The following is a 16,822-nucleotide window of genomic DNA, read 5'->3' on the forward strand; positions in this document are numbered from 1 at the left end:
GCACAACAATAAGTGCCACAATAAAAATAAAGTACGACTGCTCAATTTAAGTTTAAAAGAAATGCACTCTGTCTCAAAGGAAAAGGAAAGTCCGAAAATCGAAAGAAAAATATTCACACGAGTAATTGCATATATAACTGTCACAGGTTGCTGCGCTTGACTAAACTAAAACGCAACAATATTTCCCCATTTCCAGTTACACTAAGGACAACATTAAACATCAAAGGCTAAAATCTTCATGTCAATTTCCACTGCAGTATTAAAGCCAAATTTTAGCGCGTCCTGCATGTGAATTCTGAATGTCTACCAATCACGTTTCTCGCTACTAGTCAGAACAGCCAATCAGATTGTGTATTCCTTATAGTCGTCACTTCGTCTAACCAATTACTGCCTGCCTAAGCTTTAAGACTTCCTTTTTTCTTTTCCTTCGTCCACCAAGTTTTGCCTAAAACGCGAATGAATGCAAATATCTGGCCTTACCTCCCTAACATATATACATAATACTGCAAATTATACATGTTAAAGCTTCCCCCAGTAGCACAGACAGACACGACTGTTGTGTGTTTAGTTTAAAAACGTTGGGATTCAGGGGAAAACTTCAATTCCCAGAAAGCATTGTGCCAACGAGACACGGGCTGATTAAAGCAACCAATCGCGTAATCGCTGTCATCCACGTCGCGCTCTGATTGGGCGTAACTGCGTCACTCCGCAGTCCAGCGGAAGCGCGTGTAGACATGGTAAGTGTGCGCCATGTGGACGCTGAATAGAGTAAGGTTAGTACAGTGTATTAATATCAGGGTTTGAAGCCACAGTTTTTAAAAGAAAGAGATGTTGTGATTCTTATGGTCGTTAAACAATGGAACGCGTTCATGATTTTAAGTATAGTTATAGTTCAAATGAAGTGTTTCAGTTATTGTCGCTAAGCTGTCTGTTTTTGAAACGGTTATTAAAAGCGGTTCATTTCTATGTTACAGGATAACTTTTTCACCGAGATCACAACAAAGTAATCCCCAAGTCACTCCAGGAATGTAGTTTGATTTGAGCTCATTATTAGTAATATGTATTAATGCTAAAGACCTAATGTTTCTATGTTGTTATTACGTATAATATACAGTAAAGTGCTTAATTGTACCAGTCTATTTATGCGGTCTGTGGGATTGTATAAACAGACGTTATGCCAGTCATTGGCTTTGCTAAAGCCAGTCCAGTCATTTTACAGTATTGTATTGAGATGTAATTTAATTATTGGCGCAGAACTATCTTGAATCCTGTTGTCTTTTCTTGTCACAAAATAGAAACTACCAAAGTGTACAAACTGCATTCTGATGGGGCAGACACGTGATTTTAATCTCACTTTACGAATAATATCATTCCTTGCTTCAGTCATCTCTCCTATATTCCAAAGACAACCGGGTAAAATCAGTGAACCTGCTTTGCACACATACAGTACTGTATTGAGTTAAGTTATGTAGTCACAGCCTCTAATGACATATATCTGTTCAGAGCATATGTAGAACACAGAATAGCTGAAGTATGCCAAGTAAAAGGCTCTTTGGGGGAAATATGGCGATTTTCCAATACTGTTTGTCCTACATTTTAACACTCCCTTGAACAGTCTAAAAAATTGAAAGCTGTGATAATGTATCTTTTATTCTGTGTTTTAGGCCTATATTCTAACGTTTTGGATGCAGTGCGCTGTGTAATCTCCGAGAAGACTTTGTCTGGACTGCTTGAAAAGGACAAAGATGTTAAATGACAAAGAGGCACAGGACCTCCTGGGTTTTCTTACCCCAGAAACACGGCCGGATGTCAAAGGTCAGGCCACGGCATACATTCTCGGCCTCACCGGCACGAAAGATGGCTGTAGGTACCTGCGCGGCAAACCAGACTTCATCAAGGCTCTCCTGTCCCTGACGAGCGACGCGTCGGTGGCCGTTGTGAAGGACTGCTACCATGCTCTGATCAACCTCTCTGCGGATGAAACGCTGCATGAACCAGTGGTGAAAGAGGCCAACATATTGCCATGCTTGTTCCATAACCTCTTAGATCCCGAGTATGCCTTTGCAGACCGGATCTGCACCATTCTGACCAACCTCTCAAGGCACGAGAAGACCTGCAAGGCTGTTTTCAGGGTGCTACAGGAGGAAGGGATTGGCCTGGCGAAAATAGTGGAAGTGTTCTGCACAGAGGGATACAACGCAAAGGCTTCCCTGCACTACCTGGGACCTCTTCTTTCCAATCTGACTCAGCTACCCGAGACCCGGCAGTTCATACTAGATAAAAACAGGTAGACAAGACAGACCACCTGTGCTCTGTGGAACCACAGCTTTGTATTATTACTTACGGATCGGGAGAAGAGTTTTCATGCATAGCGTGTGCTAAAATGTTTCAGTAGTGTTGGATTAGAGCTGCTTTTTTCAATCTGTTCAGTTGTCTGGTTTTAAGAAAAAATCTTCCATTCATATTCATGTTTCAGCTTCTTCTTGCCTCACATAACTTAGCAGGCTGGCATTTTTTTTTGCAGTCAAAATTACATCTGTGTAGATCAAAAGAGAACAATCCACTACATGCACCACCAAGATGAAACATACCTGCAGAGATGGAAAATAGAATGTTAGCAGTGTGTGTGTGTGGAGTTTGCAATCTGATCATACTGAGAGGATGGTCACCAGATAGTATTGTCTTCTTAACCTGATAATTCTATCATATCATGTTGTAAATATCATCATTGAATAAGCTTGTGTCAAACATTTTAAATATAGAGGAATCTGAAGTGAAGATGTCTGGAATTTTAAATGTCAGAATTCATTAATAAATTATGTTCTCTCTAAGGAAAAGGTTTTGAAATCAAAGTGTACAATATGGTCACATGGTGATCAGATGTATTTGAAGGTATGAGTTGGCAGCCTGCTAACCCTTCGTGTTCTGATGGTTTCCCCTGTGCCAGGTGTGTGGTTCAGCGACTCCTGCCCTTTACCCAGTATGAAGCTTCAACAGTCAGACGTGGTGGCGTCGTGGGCACTCTGAGAAACTGCTGCTTTGATTATGGTAATCAATTAATTCAACAAGACCCTCTTGACCCTTTAAGTCATTTGACCTCAAAGTAGTATAATTAAGTTTTCCTTGCTGTACTACGGAAGCCTATTAGTGCCACAGAGAAAAAAAACTTTTTGCATTTAACCACGATAACATTGTGTTAAAAGGCGATAATTACTTTGTGAACAATATTGCCCAATATATTAATATCTTGCAATATATATGCAATAATATTGTCCCACGCAAAGTGTCATTGTCTTTAGCAACATGAATTGATTTAAAGGAGTTTGTGTTCTGTCTTTTGTATACTGTGCATGAAGAAGAACACCCTGTCATTGAGCATTCCTGGGTTAAACGTGTGTCTTTATCACCATTTCCTGTGAAAAGCAGAAATGACACGGCTTCACAAATGCATTTTATTCGTCACACGAACTGCACAAAACATGCACTGTAGATAGGCTTTTCACCTAATCTTTAAAAATTGAAGAAAATATATTTACATTGACTTGACAGTAATACAGTACCTACTATTATCTTACTGTTGCCATTACTGTTGGTTAACTTCAATAGCTTTTAGCCTATGCTTACATCAAATACATTCGAATTTTGAATTACACAGCAAAATTCTGGAAATGTCATTTGAAGGAAGAAGAAATAGCATTACTGTGTCAGTTTGCACACACATGAATGTAAAAAGATACAGGTGTGCAAAACAAAAAGAAAAACAAACACAAGCCATAGTCAACTGGTCCTGTTGCTGGTGATGCGTTTACAACACTACCTTGTTTATTGTATCACATTTAAATGCAAAAATTATCTTGTTTAAACACAAAATGCAGTTTTTTCCCTGTGGTATTAATGAGCTTCCTTATTGTACACTGCAAGGCATACGAACATTTCTTTCTTGCTTTTATAAATTAGACCTTGGTATATTATATATATATAAAGTATAACTAGGGTAATCAGTGACCAGTATAACCTTGTGAATCTCAATACCCATAATAAACAAATTGAGACTGGGTTAAGAAGAGACTGGACTGGAAAGTCTAACCCCAAATTGTGACTATGAAAAGACAGAATAATATTCATTCACTGACTCCATGTTCGGTTTCTTTCTCCTCACCACAGCGCTAACAACAAAACTGGGCTGTGGCCTTCTAGAATCAGTAACTAATAGTAAAAAAAAGTCATATCTACTACATTTTCTCTTTTGTTTCACTTGCCCAACATCTCCGCCTCCTGCCAGTAACTGGCTCTTCCAATCCAGGTGAATTCCTGAAAGATTTCTGTATTTCCAGCTTACCATGAGTGGTTGCTAAGCGATGCAGTGGATATCCTCCCGTTTCTGCTGTTGCCTCTGGCCGGCCCTGAAGAGCTCTCAGAGGAGGAGAATGAAGGTAAACTAAACTGCTAGCTTGCAGTAACCGCAGGTCCCCATTTTTATTGATAGCATGGGGAATTTTCTTAAACCATTCTAGAGATGTTTCATTTTGAGTTTTGTGGTAGCCTCATTTAAACAGGCTGTGGGAAATCCGAAAAGTGAAGTCTGTATATTGTAAGATCTCCATATTTGCCCAGCAGAGGGCAGTATGTGAGTATGGGGGGGGCGGGGTAGGGGAGGTGTATACGCTGTGAGATTTTTCCTTTGGCACTGTACATGTTGTGTTGGAGCGCTATCCAACTTCACAGCTGAATGGAAACTTAAGGAGAAAGAATGCCATGCAAAGATTTATTGAAGTGTGACCACAAAATACTGTGTGTGTATAGATAGATGCAGACATATAATGTTGCCTTCTTGAGGTTCTTGTTTTCCATTCAGTGAGATGTGATGGCAGAAACAATTAGTTTTCCTTCTTGAACAGGGAATTTTTAGCTTTGTCCAGCGTTTAAAACTAATAGGTAGTAGTTATCTTCAGGGACTCTCCATTCATCCTGTTATGTTTATTATTTTATTTGGCCGAAGCTTTTATCCAAAGCAACTTTAGAGAGGTTATTATAACCTATTTGTCGCAGAAGTTCCTGTGAATTTTGCCATCCATTTAAACAGCTGGAGCTGGAGCAGTGTGAATAAAGTGTCTTGCTCCCGGGTGCAGCAGCACTGTCTCCACATGGGGTTTGAACCCACAACCTTCCAGTTAGGGGTCTAAAGCCCAGATCACCTTGACAGCTGCTTATTGTACTGTCCGTTATTAAAAAGCATGAAAAGCTAATCCAAAGATGCATCGACCTCTTCCTCTTCAGCATTTTGCAGTAGCTTCAAATATGAATTCAGTCTTGGAAAAACTATGGAGCTTAAGAGTCTATAAACCTGTCCAATAATTAAAGCAGTCTGTGTAGATGATCGTAACCCACACAAAACACCCTTGTCATGAACAAACAGAGCCTTTAAAATCTATGGTTATGTGCAGTAATACCCAACAGACCCATTCACATCTCACATGTTTCCATTAATAACATGTACCTAATATGACAGTGGACTGAGTTGAGCAGCAGGTCTTCCTTAAGGAGCATTTGTTTTTCAGACCTTTTATACTGTTATGTCAAGATCCTTGCCTGAAACCCTTGATAAACCATGAGAAAGAATAAAGATGCTGCTTGACTGTCTGCTACAGGACTGCCTGTGGACCTCCAGTACCTGCCTGAAGATAAGAAAAGAGAGGAAGACCCAGATATCCGACAAATGCTGATAGAGACAGTGCTCCTGGTGTGTGTATTTATCAATTATACATTAAAACGTACCAAGGGGATGTAGAAATCACATCTGTTAAATAGTGTATGGCCATGATCATTCTCAAACTCATGTTTATACCTTTGCAGTACAATAAAGACTGCGCTTCCAACTATAGCCTTCAAACAAATTGAAATCTGTCTTTATATAAACATTTATCTTACAAGGGAATTGTAAAACGGCTGGGTAGTTTTGATTACTTGATTGCAGCTCAAGGCTCAGATTACTGTAATTACTACTGTTATGTATTATTCTGATTAATCTCAGTGCAATTACTGAAAGCCCCCGAAACATGTACAGTACATTCTGCATGGAAAAAGCATGCTCTTTTTGTTACAGATGTCTCAAACCTTTTTGTTTCTTTTCTCCAGCTTACTGCAACAAAGACCGGTCGACAGATTTTAAAAAATAAGAACGTTTACCCCATCATGAGGGAGTTTCACAAGTGGGAGAAGGATCCACATGTTGTTTCTTCTTGCGAGAAGTTGGTTCAGGTAAGCATTTGGACCTTAAACTTAAAACTTTGAACCTGGTTGTTTCAAGCCATTTGTACTCCATTACATGAATGTTAATTACATTCTGTTTTCATAGAAAGGTTGTCATTTGACCAAGCACTTGCATAAAGCAAATGCTGAGATTTCCCCTTGACTTTGAGCCTGTGCTGTATATTACACATGTACTGTGCTTTCTCAAACATTCTTAAGTGTCCATTGTTATGCTTGGTAAGGCACCAGATACTGAAATTAAAAACAGTATTCTCTACAGAAATTTACGAGTTTGGCTGCAAACGAGATACTCCAATTTTCTGGAAAAAACGTAGTACCCCGCTTCTCCAACTGTGGTGGTGTGGCTGTCCCTTAAGTGGGAACTTCTGAATGGAAAAGATGTCACATTGTCTTGCATTAAATCTTGATAGACCTAATAACATCTGGGGTCCTTTTGAACTGTGGTCCCAGAAGCCGAGCAGAGTTGTTCCATAGTTACATTTTACCCAGCCCCTTTCATCAGTTCAATAAAACATAAAATAAGAAAGCCTTAGCCTGATATTTCCTTTCATCCTTAAAAATTAATGGACAAAAAGTCCCCCATTTTTAATACGAGGCTTTCAAGCAGCTTTTGTTTCACTTCTGAAGAAGCCTGTGAAAAACAAAGCTATAACTTCAATCATTTATTTTAATGAAATGTTTGGCTAAATGACACTTAATTAGTTTCCTGCTCATTTTGTTTGAGATTGACTTAGTATTTGTTTGTATTGGCCTGTGACATTATTTTTTTTATTTCGGTTCCCTGACATCCACCAACTTATTAAGGAGAACAACCTGAATTCTGCCATCAGCTGTCATAATTAACATTTTGGTTCATGTTTTCTTTAGAACAATTAGTTTCTAAGTCTGTTTGCATGATGCTTAAATAACCTCTGGAGGTTAAAACTCACAGTATAGTTTCACTGTGGCTTTAAAGTGGAATCACATAAACAAAGTTATTTGAATGAGTTCTGACATCAAGCTCCTGTCCACAAAACATATGGTTTGTGTTTTAGGAAAGCCACCATGACTTTAGACCATTTTTTTCCTGTTTCTTCCCTCATTTTTTTTTTAAATGTGTTTTTTAATATCCCTAGGTCTTGATTGGGGATGAACCTGAGCCGGGAATGGATAATCTGTTGGAAGTGAACATTCCGGAAGATGTTGAAGAAAAGCTCCGTCTTTGGGATGCAAAGGAACGGGAGCAGCTTGAGAAAGAGAAGGAGGAGCTTTTAAAAACCGGGTGTGAGGGACGAGCAGAATCGGAGAGCAGCGACCATAAAGAACTGCAGCCGTGAAGCCTGTATTCACTCACGTACTGTAGGGCAGTATCCCACTGTTCTTGGAAAGCAACCCGCCAACTGGAAATACAATATATAGAAAAGTCCATTTGTTCTGTATGTACAGTCTGAAATGAAGAAAACTGTGCGTTATGCATAAATAATAAAATTAACGAGCGCCGTCTTTAAATCAGGCTTTTCAATGGAAATGATAAGCTCCCGAGGCAATAGATTAATTCTAATTACAAATCTGCTATTTTAAAACAGTGTTTTTAAGAGCAACCTCCTGTCCCTTAATGTCATGTAATGTCACTGTAATGTTATATACAGTGCACATGTAATATTATGTATATACAGCATTAGGAAGAAGTAAGATAAGATAAGATCCCTTTATTGGCCATATACAATTTTTGTTGTATTAGGAATTTCTTTTTTTCACATACCCCAGCTTGCTCTCCATGAGACACAGACAGGGAGAGAATCTTGGGGTCAGAGCGCAGGGTCAGCCATTTATATGGCACCCCTGGAGCAGTTGGTGTTAAGGGCCTTGCTCAGGGGCCCACCGGGATACGAACCGGCAACCTTCCAGCCACAGGCGCCGATCCTTAGCCACAGAGCCACCGCACCGCCCCAAGTATGGACATTGTGGAGAACATGAGTGTAAATGCTAATAGTAACCTAGCTGTAATCTGATACAAATTCATTCCATTATCAACTGTCATTCAGGCAATCATAAAGTGTTTAAGGATGATCAAATTAAAGAGGTACATGTTGATATCATCGTATTGAAGTAAAGGCTTCTTTGCACATCAGATTACATGAGACACTGAAGGATGTTGGTGTTGGAAGAAGAAGGAGCTGAGGCAGAAAACCCAAACTCCAGAAATGATGATAAGCACCTCAGGTTGTGTTCTGCATAAAACCCAGACTGTTTTATCAATACTATATTTTCTAAAACATTCAGTTGCAAATATCAATGTTAATGTCACTGCTAGAACAGTGACATGTATGTGCGAGTACAGGCATAGTCATTAGTATATCTTTGTATACATACCTATACCAGAGATTAATCACTAAAGAGGAATTCACTTTTTAAACAAATATTGAATTTTGAAGGGGTGTAAAACTAGCATCGAACATAAGGTATCCCAAACTATTTTAGAAGATCAGTAGTTAGCTCATTGTTTAATAAATCCATGCTGCAAAACTATTCTAAAACTGAAAGATGTCTTTTTTGTATCATGAAGAGAGACAACTTGGACTGGGCAAGTGTCCAAAAAACTTCAGTACGTCAGCAATGAACACACTGAATGTTTTGGGTTGGGAATGACATGGGGCAAAAGTAGTCGCAAGAAAGTCTCTGGCATCCTGGTCATATATAGCCATGTCCTTGTGCTCACTTGACTCCTTCGGATGGAGAGATCAGTGACTTGGATTGTTAGATGCATCCTGCATCTGCAGAAGACAGTAGATCAAGGGACATTTTTGTAGATGTGGCCACCATCAGATTTGTTCTACTTTATTCTTTTCAAATAGTAAGGAGCATTGTACAGGCACAGAGATGTTCTGGAACATACAATGATTATATAGTGGTCTAATACAATACGAATTCCAGCTTAGTATGATTTATTATTTATTTATTGTTTCACAGCAGATTTCCTATTTGAGTCACCTATTGTAAATCATGTCATGCATCTGCGCATCATTAAACCACAAGCGTAACTGATAATTAGTCAGTCCATTAGGCATTTAGTTAAAGAAAATCGCCACGGCTTTTGGGCTCTCAATTTTAGTTATTAAGAAAAAACGTTGATGGCCGAACACAACTGGGCGACTGCGTTTGTCTAGAAGTGCGCGGCGATTTTTCGAGACTGTCTGAGGCTGACTGGAGGCTCAGGTGACCTGTGGGAGAGGCTGTGCTGTTGTCTTTGAGTATGGGGGCCTGCAGAGCCAGGTTTGCAGAAGTTGGGCAGGTTGCAAAAGGGTTTGGGGCTGGAGGGCAGCCTTGGTCTAGTGATGAAGAGCCTGTTGGGATTCGGAGACTGGTGTGCGGATCGGAGGAAGAGACAGCTTTGGGGGACCCCTCCCGCTTTCCGCGGGGTGTCCCATACTTCCTTCTTCTTGTCTTGCTCCTGGGGTCTCTTTCCTCCCTGCTCACTGCATGCTGTGTACCTGTGGCCTCCCTGTTTCAGGTGCCTATCAGGGGTGACTGGGGTGGACTCCCAGTAGGGGGAACTCCTAGCAGTTGACGTGACAACACCTAAAAGATATATACAGGGCAAAGCAGAGTTGTCTTCTCAAAATGTGTGACCACTGATTACTTTTTATAGCTCCTTATTTGGAATCATCCAACCACAGGAGGGACGAGGACCGGCAGCTACTTTGTCAGCATTGTACAATGTTTTTATTTTTCACAATGCAAGTTGCAATACTGTCAACTATAATAGTCATGTGATTCTCACTGATGTCACAAGCTCAGAAGTGCTCAGCAAATCACTTCTCAACGCACAGCACGTTGAGGAGACTTACTCAATTTATGAAGTGGGATAATAATTCAGGTGGGTATTACAGTGGTGCAGTGGTTAGCATTGCTGCCTTGCAGCTCAGCGATCCTGGGTTCAATTTCTGGGGTGCTGTCTGCATGTAGTTTGTATGTTCTCCCTCTGTTGACAAGGGTTTCCTCTGAGTGCTCCAGTTCCCTCCCACAGTCCAAAGACATACTGGTAGGTTAATTGGCTTCTGGGAGAACTGGCTTTGGCGTGAGGGTGTACAGTACATGTCTGTTTGTGTGCCCTGCAATGGACTGGCGTCCCATCCAGAGTGTACCCTGCCTTGCACCCGTTGCTTGCCAGGATAGGCTCCAGCTCCTTTGAGACCCTGTATTGGATAAAGGGGTTTGTCAATGGATGGATGGATGCCATTGAAGTGTTAGGAAAAGGCAAACAACAAACACCTCCATACAGACGATCATATCATATTTGTTCATTTTGGAGCATCAGGTGTCTGGAAAATGCAGGGATACCTTTCTTCTCTTGGACTCTGTTCTTGTCAGTGATGTTGCTCCTGAATGTCCTCAGTGTGTGAAAAACGCTGGACCTCGCTGGCGCCACCCAGTGGTGGATGCATATCTGGCTCAAACCCAGTCGAGCAGAGGGCTTCCACTGCAAGAGCTTCCTGATCAAATCCTGGCACCCTGGATAGAAGGGAAAGAGTGATTGAAAAGCAGCACTGCTGGGGCCAGTCTTTCCATGACCCCAGGCAAAGAGAAAACTCTCCCAGTACATTCCAGGCATGACTATCTCTACTCACAATCACTCTTTCCAATATTCAAGAAAGTGACCTTCAGATTCGAACGCGCCAAGGCAGGAAGCCAGCATTTAACAGCAATAGCTGTGAGCCCGTACGTGACTAATAATCATATACTGTTGATTTCTATTCGTTTCCCTGCCAGTTAGTGCAAAATGTGTGCTGTCTGAGTAGATTATCATTTGCTGTATCTTGAGCTGAGTGAATTGGCTCAGGGTAGAAATTTCCACTCCAGCTCTGAGGGGCTGAGTCCCTGTTGTGAGAATTTAAAAATTTCAAACCTAATTGTTACTGGCAAAAAAATGTTTTCCTTAATTTTACATGATGAAGAGTGTGTGACTTTTACTGATGCAACTATCAGCGTATTGTACCAAGTAGTGGAAATCAACCATTTGCATAGCAGACCTTCCTCAACATCAGTGCCAACTTGAAATATGGGCCAGTGCTTCAGCTTGAAGAGATTTCAGTTCTTTTTCTTTTTTTTTTTTGGAGTCTGCTTGGGGAAGGAATCGGTCTAAAATTTCAGTGATGAGGGAACTTGATGGATTCAATACTAACCCTTAATCTGTGGCAGCCTCCAGAAAATTCAGACGTTTAAGGCATAAAATTCCCTTAGCATGGGAGGCAACACACAAGGAGAGAGTCCTCAAGGTTTTTAAGGGCCATATTAGCAATTCTAATTAGCCGGCTGTGCAAATGTGCTTCATTAACGGTTTTTTTTATTTGAATAAATTGAAGGGGTGGATGGTACCGGGTGAGACTGGTTGATGGAATGGCAGATCTTTCCTCATGAGTTGGACCAGCTTGCGGGGGTGTCTTTCGTGATAGGGAAGCTTCCCAGTTACCATGGCATACAGAATCACTCCTCTGCGAAGACAGACAGAGAGGTCAGAAGGCCTCAGCATAAAAATAGCACCTGGGCGGAAGATTCGAATTTTTACTCACAGTTGAATTGAAATAAAAGCATCAATGCCTATTTTAAAGTAAAGGACCACAATGGTCCACCCCTACTGTACACTACAATCATGTTTTAAGAAGGGGATAGAAGATGCTAAACCAGATACAGACTCTGTAGGAATAGAATGGAAGTGTGAGGCTTGCACCTACTTACAAACTCCACAGGTCTGCCTGCTCGCCATTGTACGTCTGAGCCAACAGAATTTCAGGTGCCGTGTAAGCCACAGAGCCACAGAAGGTGTTCATCAGCACACTCTTACCCGTGTAATTGTTTGCAAAGCCAAAATCTGTTTAACAACAAAACGAGTTATTGAATTGCTGACATGTTTTGTACTGTTAGATCAAAATCATTACCTTGTGTTACCTGGTAACACATCCCATACTGTTGCTTGGAGAAAAGGAGATGAACCTCCCTTTGTAACAAACTGTCACCGGCCAAGTGACCAGGCTTGGCTCAAAAGAAAAGAAACTCCCACAAAGCAGTCTTCAAATGCAAACAAAACTGGATTGATTGCCCCCCCCCAAAAAAAAACCCTCACAGGAGTATTCTCCACACGTATTCTCCACAGCACCCTCCTCCATACTGAGCTCTCCCAGTCCCTTTTATAGCCCCTCCTATCCCAGGGCCATTCTCTCTTAAAGGGACTTGCTCATATCTGGTGGACAATTTTTAAACAAATAAAGTACTTAATACAAATACAGAGTAACCTGTAAAGTTGAACAAAGTCATGCAACAGCTTTTATACCTTCAAACCAAACAAATAATCATACATTAGTTATTTATAGATGGCCTACTAGAAACCTTTCCCTTTAAGATCAGCAGTGTTTTTAGTACTGCTGATGTGGCAGTGTGGGGAACTACAAACTACAAACAGAAGGTGACTGGTGGCCATGTTGTCCAACACAACACAACACTCCAACGGGGAACAACAAAAAGGGTAAGTATCATTCACACTTCATTCGTATCACATACCAGAAGGGTAGAGGGAAATATTGGAGTATTTCACATTGTAAAAGAAAGAAAAATAACAAGCACTCTGTCACACAAACTCACAGCGTAGTTTGAATGTAACCATTCTTCTTCGGCTTGTGTGCTATAGGTATCTGAAGATGTAAATTCAAGCACATTTACAGTGGCTATCTCTCACGATCAAGGGATATCACGTTCATGATGATTGATCTCCATGAACTCAAAGGCCAATAAGGATTCTGCACAGTCTCTGGTAAGGTTTAGGTGTTGTCTCGGGAGATATCTGCACAAACTGCTCATAGTGAGCTCCCTTCATTGGTCTTCCTTTGACTTCCAGTTCTGACATCATTGGTTCTTATAGTGCTGGGCTTCATCCCAGTTGTTACTCCTCCATTTGCTTTAGTTAGGCACCATTATCTCCGACAAATTGAGGATGTTCATGTTCGCTTTCACTATACATCTTTCTGGCCTTCTCTAATGCAATTGTGTTTAGCAAATGACATACATGTAACCAATCCAGTCACTAATGGCAAATGATCCCAGTTTCAATGTTTGGGGTGTCAGAGAGAGTACCCAGAGAAATGGATTAAGTTTCATTGTGTTTTTAAAAGGCTCTGAAAACCTAATGAAACTTGAATTCAATGAGAAAAGAATCAGAACAATGAAAACATAAACATCATTCACTTACCTGTTAATTTTACATATCCCTGCGCATCCAATAGTATGTTTTCACATTTTAGGTCTCTATCGGGGAAAAAAAAGCACCAATAGGGAAACCAGTCAGGATTTTCTTTGTTGTGGGTTGGAAGAAGTTAATTACTCTGCATTTATGCCCAATTGAGGTCTTAAGCACTCTTCATGCAGCCTTTAATCCAACTGTGCTGCTAAATTTTAACTTTAATCCATTTTAACACAACTTTAATCCAGTCTTTCAAATTTAAAGTATTCTGCATATTTCAATGAATTCTTAAATTACAGAAAATTATTTTTTTTTTTACATTAAAGGCTGTAAAAAGACCAGAGCTGTACAAGCTAATGAGTACGAAGTTTTAATACGAAGAATTTAAAATCAAATTCAAGCCCTGCATATGTTTGCGGTTCGTTTTACAACAAAGCATGGGGGGGAATGAAAGCATGAAAAAGCTCTTGGTCCTTTCCTTACCTACTCTTAACACTTTATATTCACAGTGTTTCCATCCTGCGACATCACAGTTGCAGACAGACGTGTGACCTACCCCGTACCTGTGTACAATATGATTCTGATGGCAGTGCGTCACGGCACTAACGATCTGCTTAAAAAGACCGCGGGCCTCCTCCTCGCTCAGGCCAGGGCTGCCCTCGGCCCGGGACACAGCATTGACGTGTTCCAGTAAATCCCCTTGCGACGCCAGCTCCAGGACCAGATACACCCGCTTCGGAGAGCGGAACATATCGTACAGCTGGATCTGTGCAACCGAAAGATAACCGCGTCATGCACACGAACTTGAAACTCTCCGTTTGCGTTCAAAGATTTTGAAAGCTGAGCTGCCGCTCAAACTTAAAATAAACCAGACTGATTTGCCCCTATTAGTCGTTTTGGTAGATGACCCCAAACCTGTCTCCATTTAAACCCCAAGACGCTTCAGGTGATCCTTTCAATGTCATTGTATTGCCCAAGCTGTCGTTCAGATGTTGTCAACGCATGACAATAATCTCCTTCCACCGATTATCCTGGATATCAGAAGTGAATAATGACATTTATATTTCCTGACTCAATGCTGATGTAAAATACTTCATTTTCAGACTCTTGTACTGTAGGTAACAGGTGGCCTATCCAGTGTCTCTAGATACGGTTAGTAAGGACATTTTCGTGAGAGACGTTTTCTTTAAGTACGTATTCTAGGATATAGGATGCATTTCGCATGAACAATGACTTTCTATGAAAGCGCATATATATTTAAATCTGTGAATGCAAATTGTAAATCTAAACCTTACCACACTGGGATGTTTGTAGGTTGCATTTAAAGCATAGATTTCTCTTTGCAGAAACTTTCTTGAATACTCAGGGGGAGCTTCATGTATAGATATTATTTTGATCGCAACCTAAAAATATGAAAAATATTAAAGCAAGTGGCAAATTCAACTGAGTGGTATAAATTGTAAATAGTTAAGCTTCATTACAAAATACAAAATAATAGCCCCAACAGTTATGTAAAAGACATATTAGGCAGGACTCCTCTAGCCAGCAATCAAATGAAAATGTAATCTTTTTAAAAAGCATTTATTTCGGCCACACAGACTACAAAAGCAGGCAGTAAGGCTCAAAGCATGTAGAGCAGATTAAAATAATCCTTGGTACATCTTTCTAATTCAGAGATTTTGTGTAAATTCAAGATTAAAAAAAGGTGAGCAAATGCACATATTCTTCCAATCAAAATAATTGTAAATTATATTTTTCGGAAAGTTCAATGGGATTAAACATTTAAGCAAATTGGTGATTTTGTGTCATTACAATATGTAATTTCAACTCTACCTTCCTGTTGCTGTGCTGCATTCTGTAAATGAACTGTTGGTGTCAATACTGCAGGCCAGCATAGATAGCCAAGCAAATACTCTCCTGACCAAATCCTATCATAAACCTTAATTGTCCCGGAGAACAAAAGAGAAGGATTTCTATAGTCACACTACAAGGCATCTTCTCTGCTGACTTTACATCCATATAATTATATTTGCATTGGTTTTATCAAAATCAAAATCCAAACCCAACTACATACAACAAATACTGCACATAACTAATGCTGTTGAAAATAAAGGCGACAACGAATGATGTGTTTGCGTCTTCATGATAAGGAAATATGTTCCATATTTCTTTAAATATCTTTCATAGCCTGTGATGGCAAAAATCTGTATTTGAGTGCATCAGCAGTACTGTACCATACTGTGGTTTTTGCTCCTGAGGTCGTTGGCCAGCCTGTAGTTCTGGCAGATCTTATCTGGTGTTGCATATCCAAGGTAGACTTTGGAAAAAGCTCCAGTGCCGATTTTCTTGGCTGTGAGAAGATATCCATTCTTCTGGCACTCAACGGCCTTTTCTTGCTGAGACTTCCGAACTTCCTTTGTTTTAGAGCCACTCATGTTGAAACACTTAAATCTCAACTTATTTTTTTATATGACCACATTTCTTTATATTATATTTTTTACAGTGCTTTCATACGAATGAATTAAAGATGCTTCCTTCTAGTGCACATATTCTGCTCCCGATTTAATTATTTCGATTCCTCGTGTCTTTTCACATTCTTGAACCAACTGGCAGTTATTAATTTCCTGAGCTACAGTAAGTGATATAAACTCGCTCTTAAAACCAAGCCCAGAACAATGTTTGGAAATGTTACCATGGTGATTGCCATTAAGTAGTGTAGAACATTCTAGAACATAAGAAAAATTCTTTCATTGTTAAAATAATAAAATGAAACATTGGTATTGTTATTGGTATTTTTGCTACAAGAGGGATAATGAAAATATTAGTCGTATCATTGTATTTAGTTGCAATGTGGCTTTTTTTGTAAATTATGATGTAATATTCTCTGTTGCCGTTTGGACTTAAAAAACTGATGATCAAATTAACTGGTGTCTAATATTTTCTAACTGTTGTAAAAAGAAAAAGTTGCACATTACACAATGCTCTTCTGAGTTGAGTTTTATTCTTGAGGTGTCTGTGTGAGAGTTGTAAAAGCCAGTCTTTTCCCATTTAATGTAACACAAGTTGATTTGTGAGGCCTGCTGTTTATGAAATGCTATAGTTTCACTGCTCCAGCTATGCACTCGGAACAGAACTTTAACAGGCTAACTTTCCTGCCCATTGAATCCTCTGGAGTTCATACAGCATGCATAATGAAAGGTTTAAGGAGGCAAGTGAGACAAAGAGACGGTTTAAAGTTTTATTAATCAAAATTAAACAAATTACAAGCCAACGGACATCATTCTGAGAGACCATTTTTTAATTAGGAATGCATAACACTGAATAGATTTGGCCTTGATTTGC

At 39.9% G+C, this 16,822-nt stretch overlaps 2 protein-coding genes across 2 annotated transcripts; one reads left to right on the plus strand and one right to left on the minus strand.

Moving 5' to 3' along the window:
- Nucleotides 1–726: 726 nt before the first annotated feature.
- On the plus strand, nucleotides 727–8,777 carry hgh1 (HGH1 cochaperone). The gene is made up of 7 exons (XM_088929471.1): nucleotides 727–773; nucleotides 1,665–2,287; nucleotides 2,948–3,048; nucleotides 4,335–4,433; nucleotides 5,649–5,740; nucleotides 6,136–6,258; nucleotides 7,386–8,777. Exons 2-7 carry the CDS (start codon nucleotides 1,746–1,748, stop codon nucleotides 7,584–7,586), a joined length of 1,158 nt encoding a protein of 385 aa, XP_088785597.1. The 5' UTR covers nucleotides 727–773; nucleotides 1,665–1,745; the 3' UTR covers nucleotides 7,587–8,777.
- A 635-nt stretch (nucleotides 8,778–9,412) lies between these two features.
- LOC148822649 (testis-specific serine/threonine-protein kinase 5-like) lies at nucleotides 9,413–15,915 on the minus strand. The gene is made up of 8 exons (XM_088929103.1): nucleotides 15,715–15,915; nucleotides 14,776–14,883; nucleotides 14,044–14,246; nucleotides 13,490–13,545; nucleotides 11,986–12,118; nucleotides 11,626–11,741; nucleotides 10,591–10,761; nucleotides 9,413–9,828 (listed from the first exon to the last, which is right to left on the minus strand). The coding sequence occupies exons 1-8, from the start codon at nucleotides 15,913–15,915 to the stop codon at nucleotides 9,413–9,415; spliced, it is 1,404 nt and encodes a 467-aa protein (XP_088785229.1).
- Nucleotides 15,916–16,822: the final 907 nt, after the last annotated feature.

The sequence above is a fragment of the Atractosteus spatula genome, chromosome 12, assembly GCF_055471065.1.
Source record: "Atractosteus spatula isolate fAtrSpa1 chromosome 12, fAtrSpa1.hap1, whole genome shotgun sequence".
In the NCBI taxonomy this organism is placed as follows: domain Eukaryota; kingdom Metazoa; phylum Chordata; class Actinopteri; order Semionotiformes; family Lepisosteidae; genus Atractosteus; species Atractosteus spatula.

Bases quoted from the DNA above. Each gene is read 5' to 3' on its own strand.
- hgh1 (XM_088929471.1), top strand. From the start codon at position 1,746: ATGTTAAATGACAAAGAGGCACAGGACCTCCTGGGTTTTCTTACCCCA. The intron at 5,741-6,135 runs GTGTGTGTATTT...TCTTTTCTCCAG, and splicing joins TGATAGAGACAGTGCTCCTG to CTTACTGCAACAAAGACCGG. The intron at 6,259-7,385 runs GTAAGCATTTGG...TAATATCCCTAG, and splicing joins CTTGCGAGAAGTTGGTTCAG to GTCTTGATTGGGGATGAACC.
- LOC148822649 (XM_088929103.1), bottom strand. From the start codon at position 15,915: ATGAGTGGCTCTAAAACAAAGGAAGTTCGGAAGTCTCAGCAAGAAAAG. The intron at 13,546-14,043 runs GTACGGGGTAGG...TTTCCCCGATAG, and splicing joins CAGAATCATATTGTACACAG to AGACCTAAAATGTGAAAACA. The intron at 11,742-11,985 runs GTAAGTAGGTGC...CTGTCTTCGCAG, and splicing joins CAGGCAGACCTGTGGAGTTT to AGGAGTGATTCTGTATGCCA.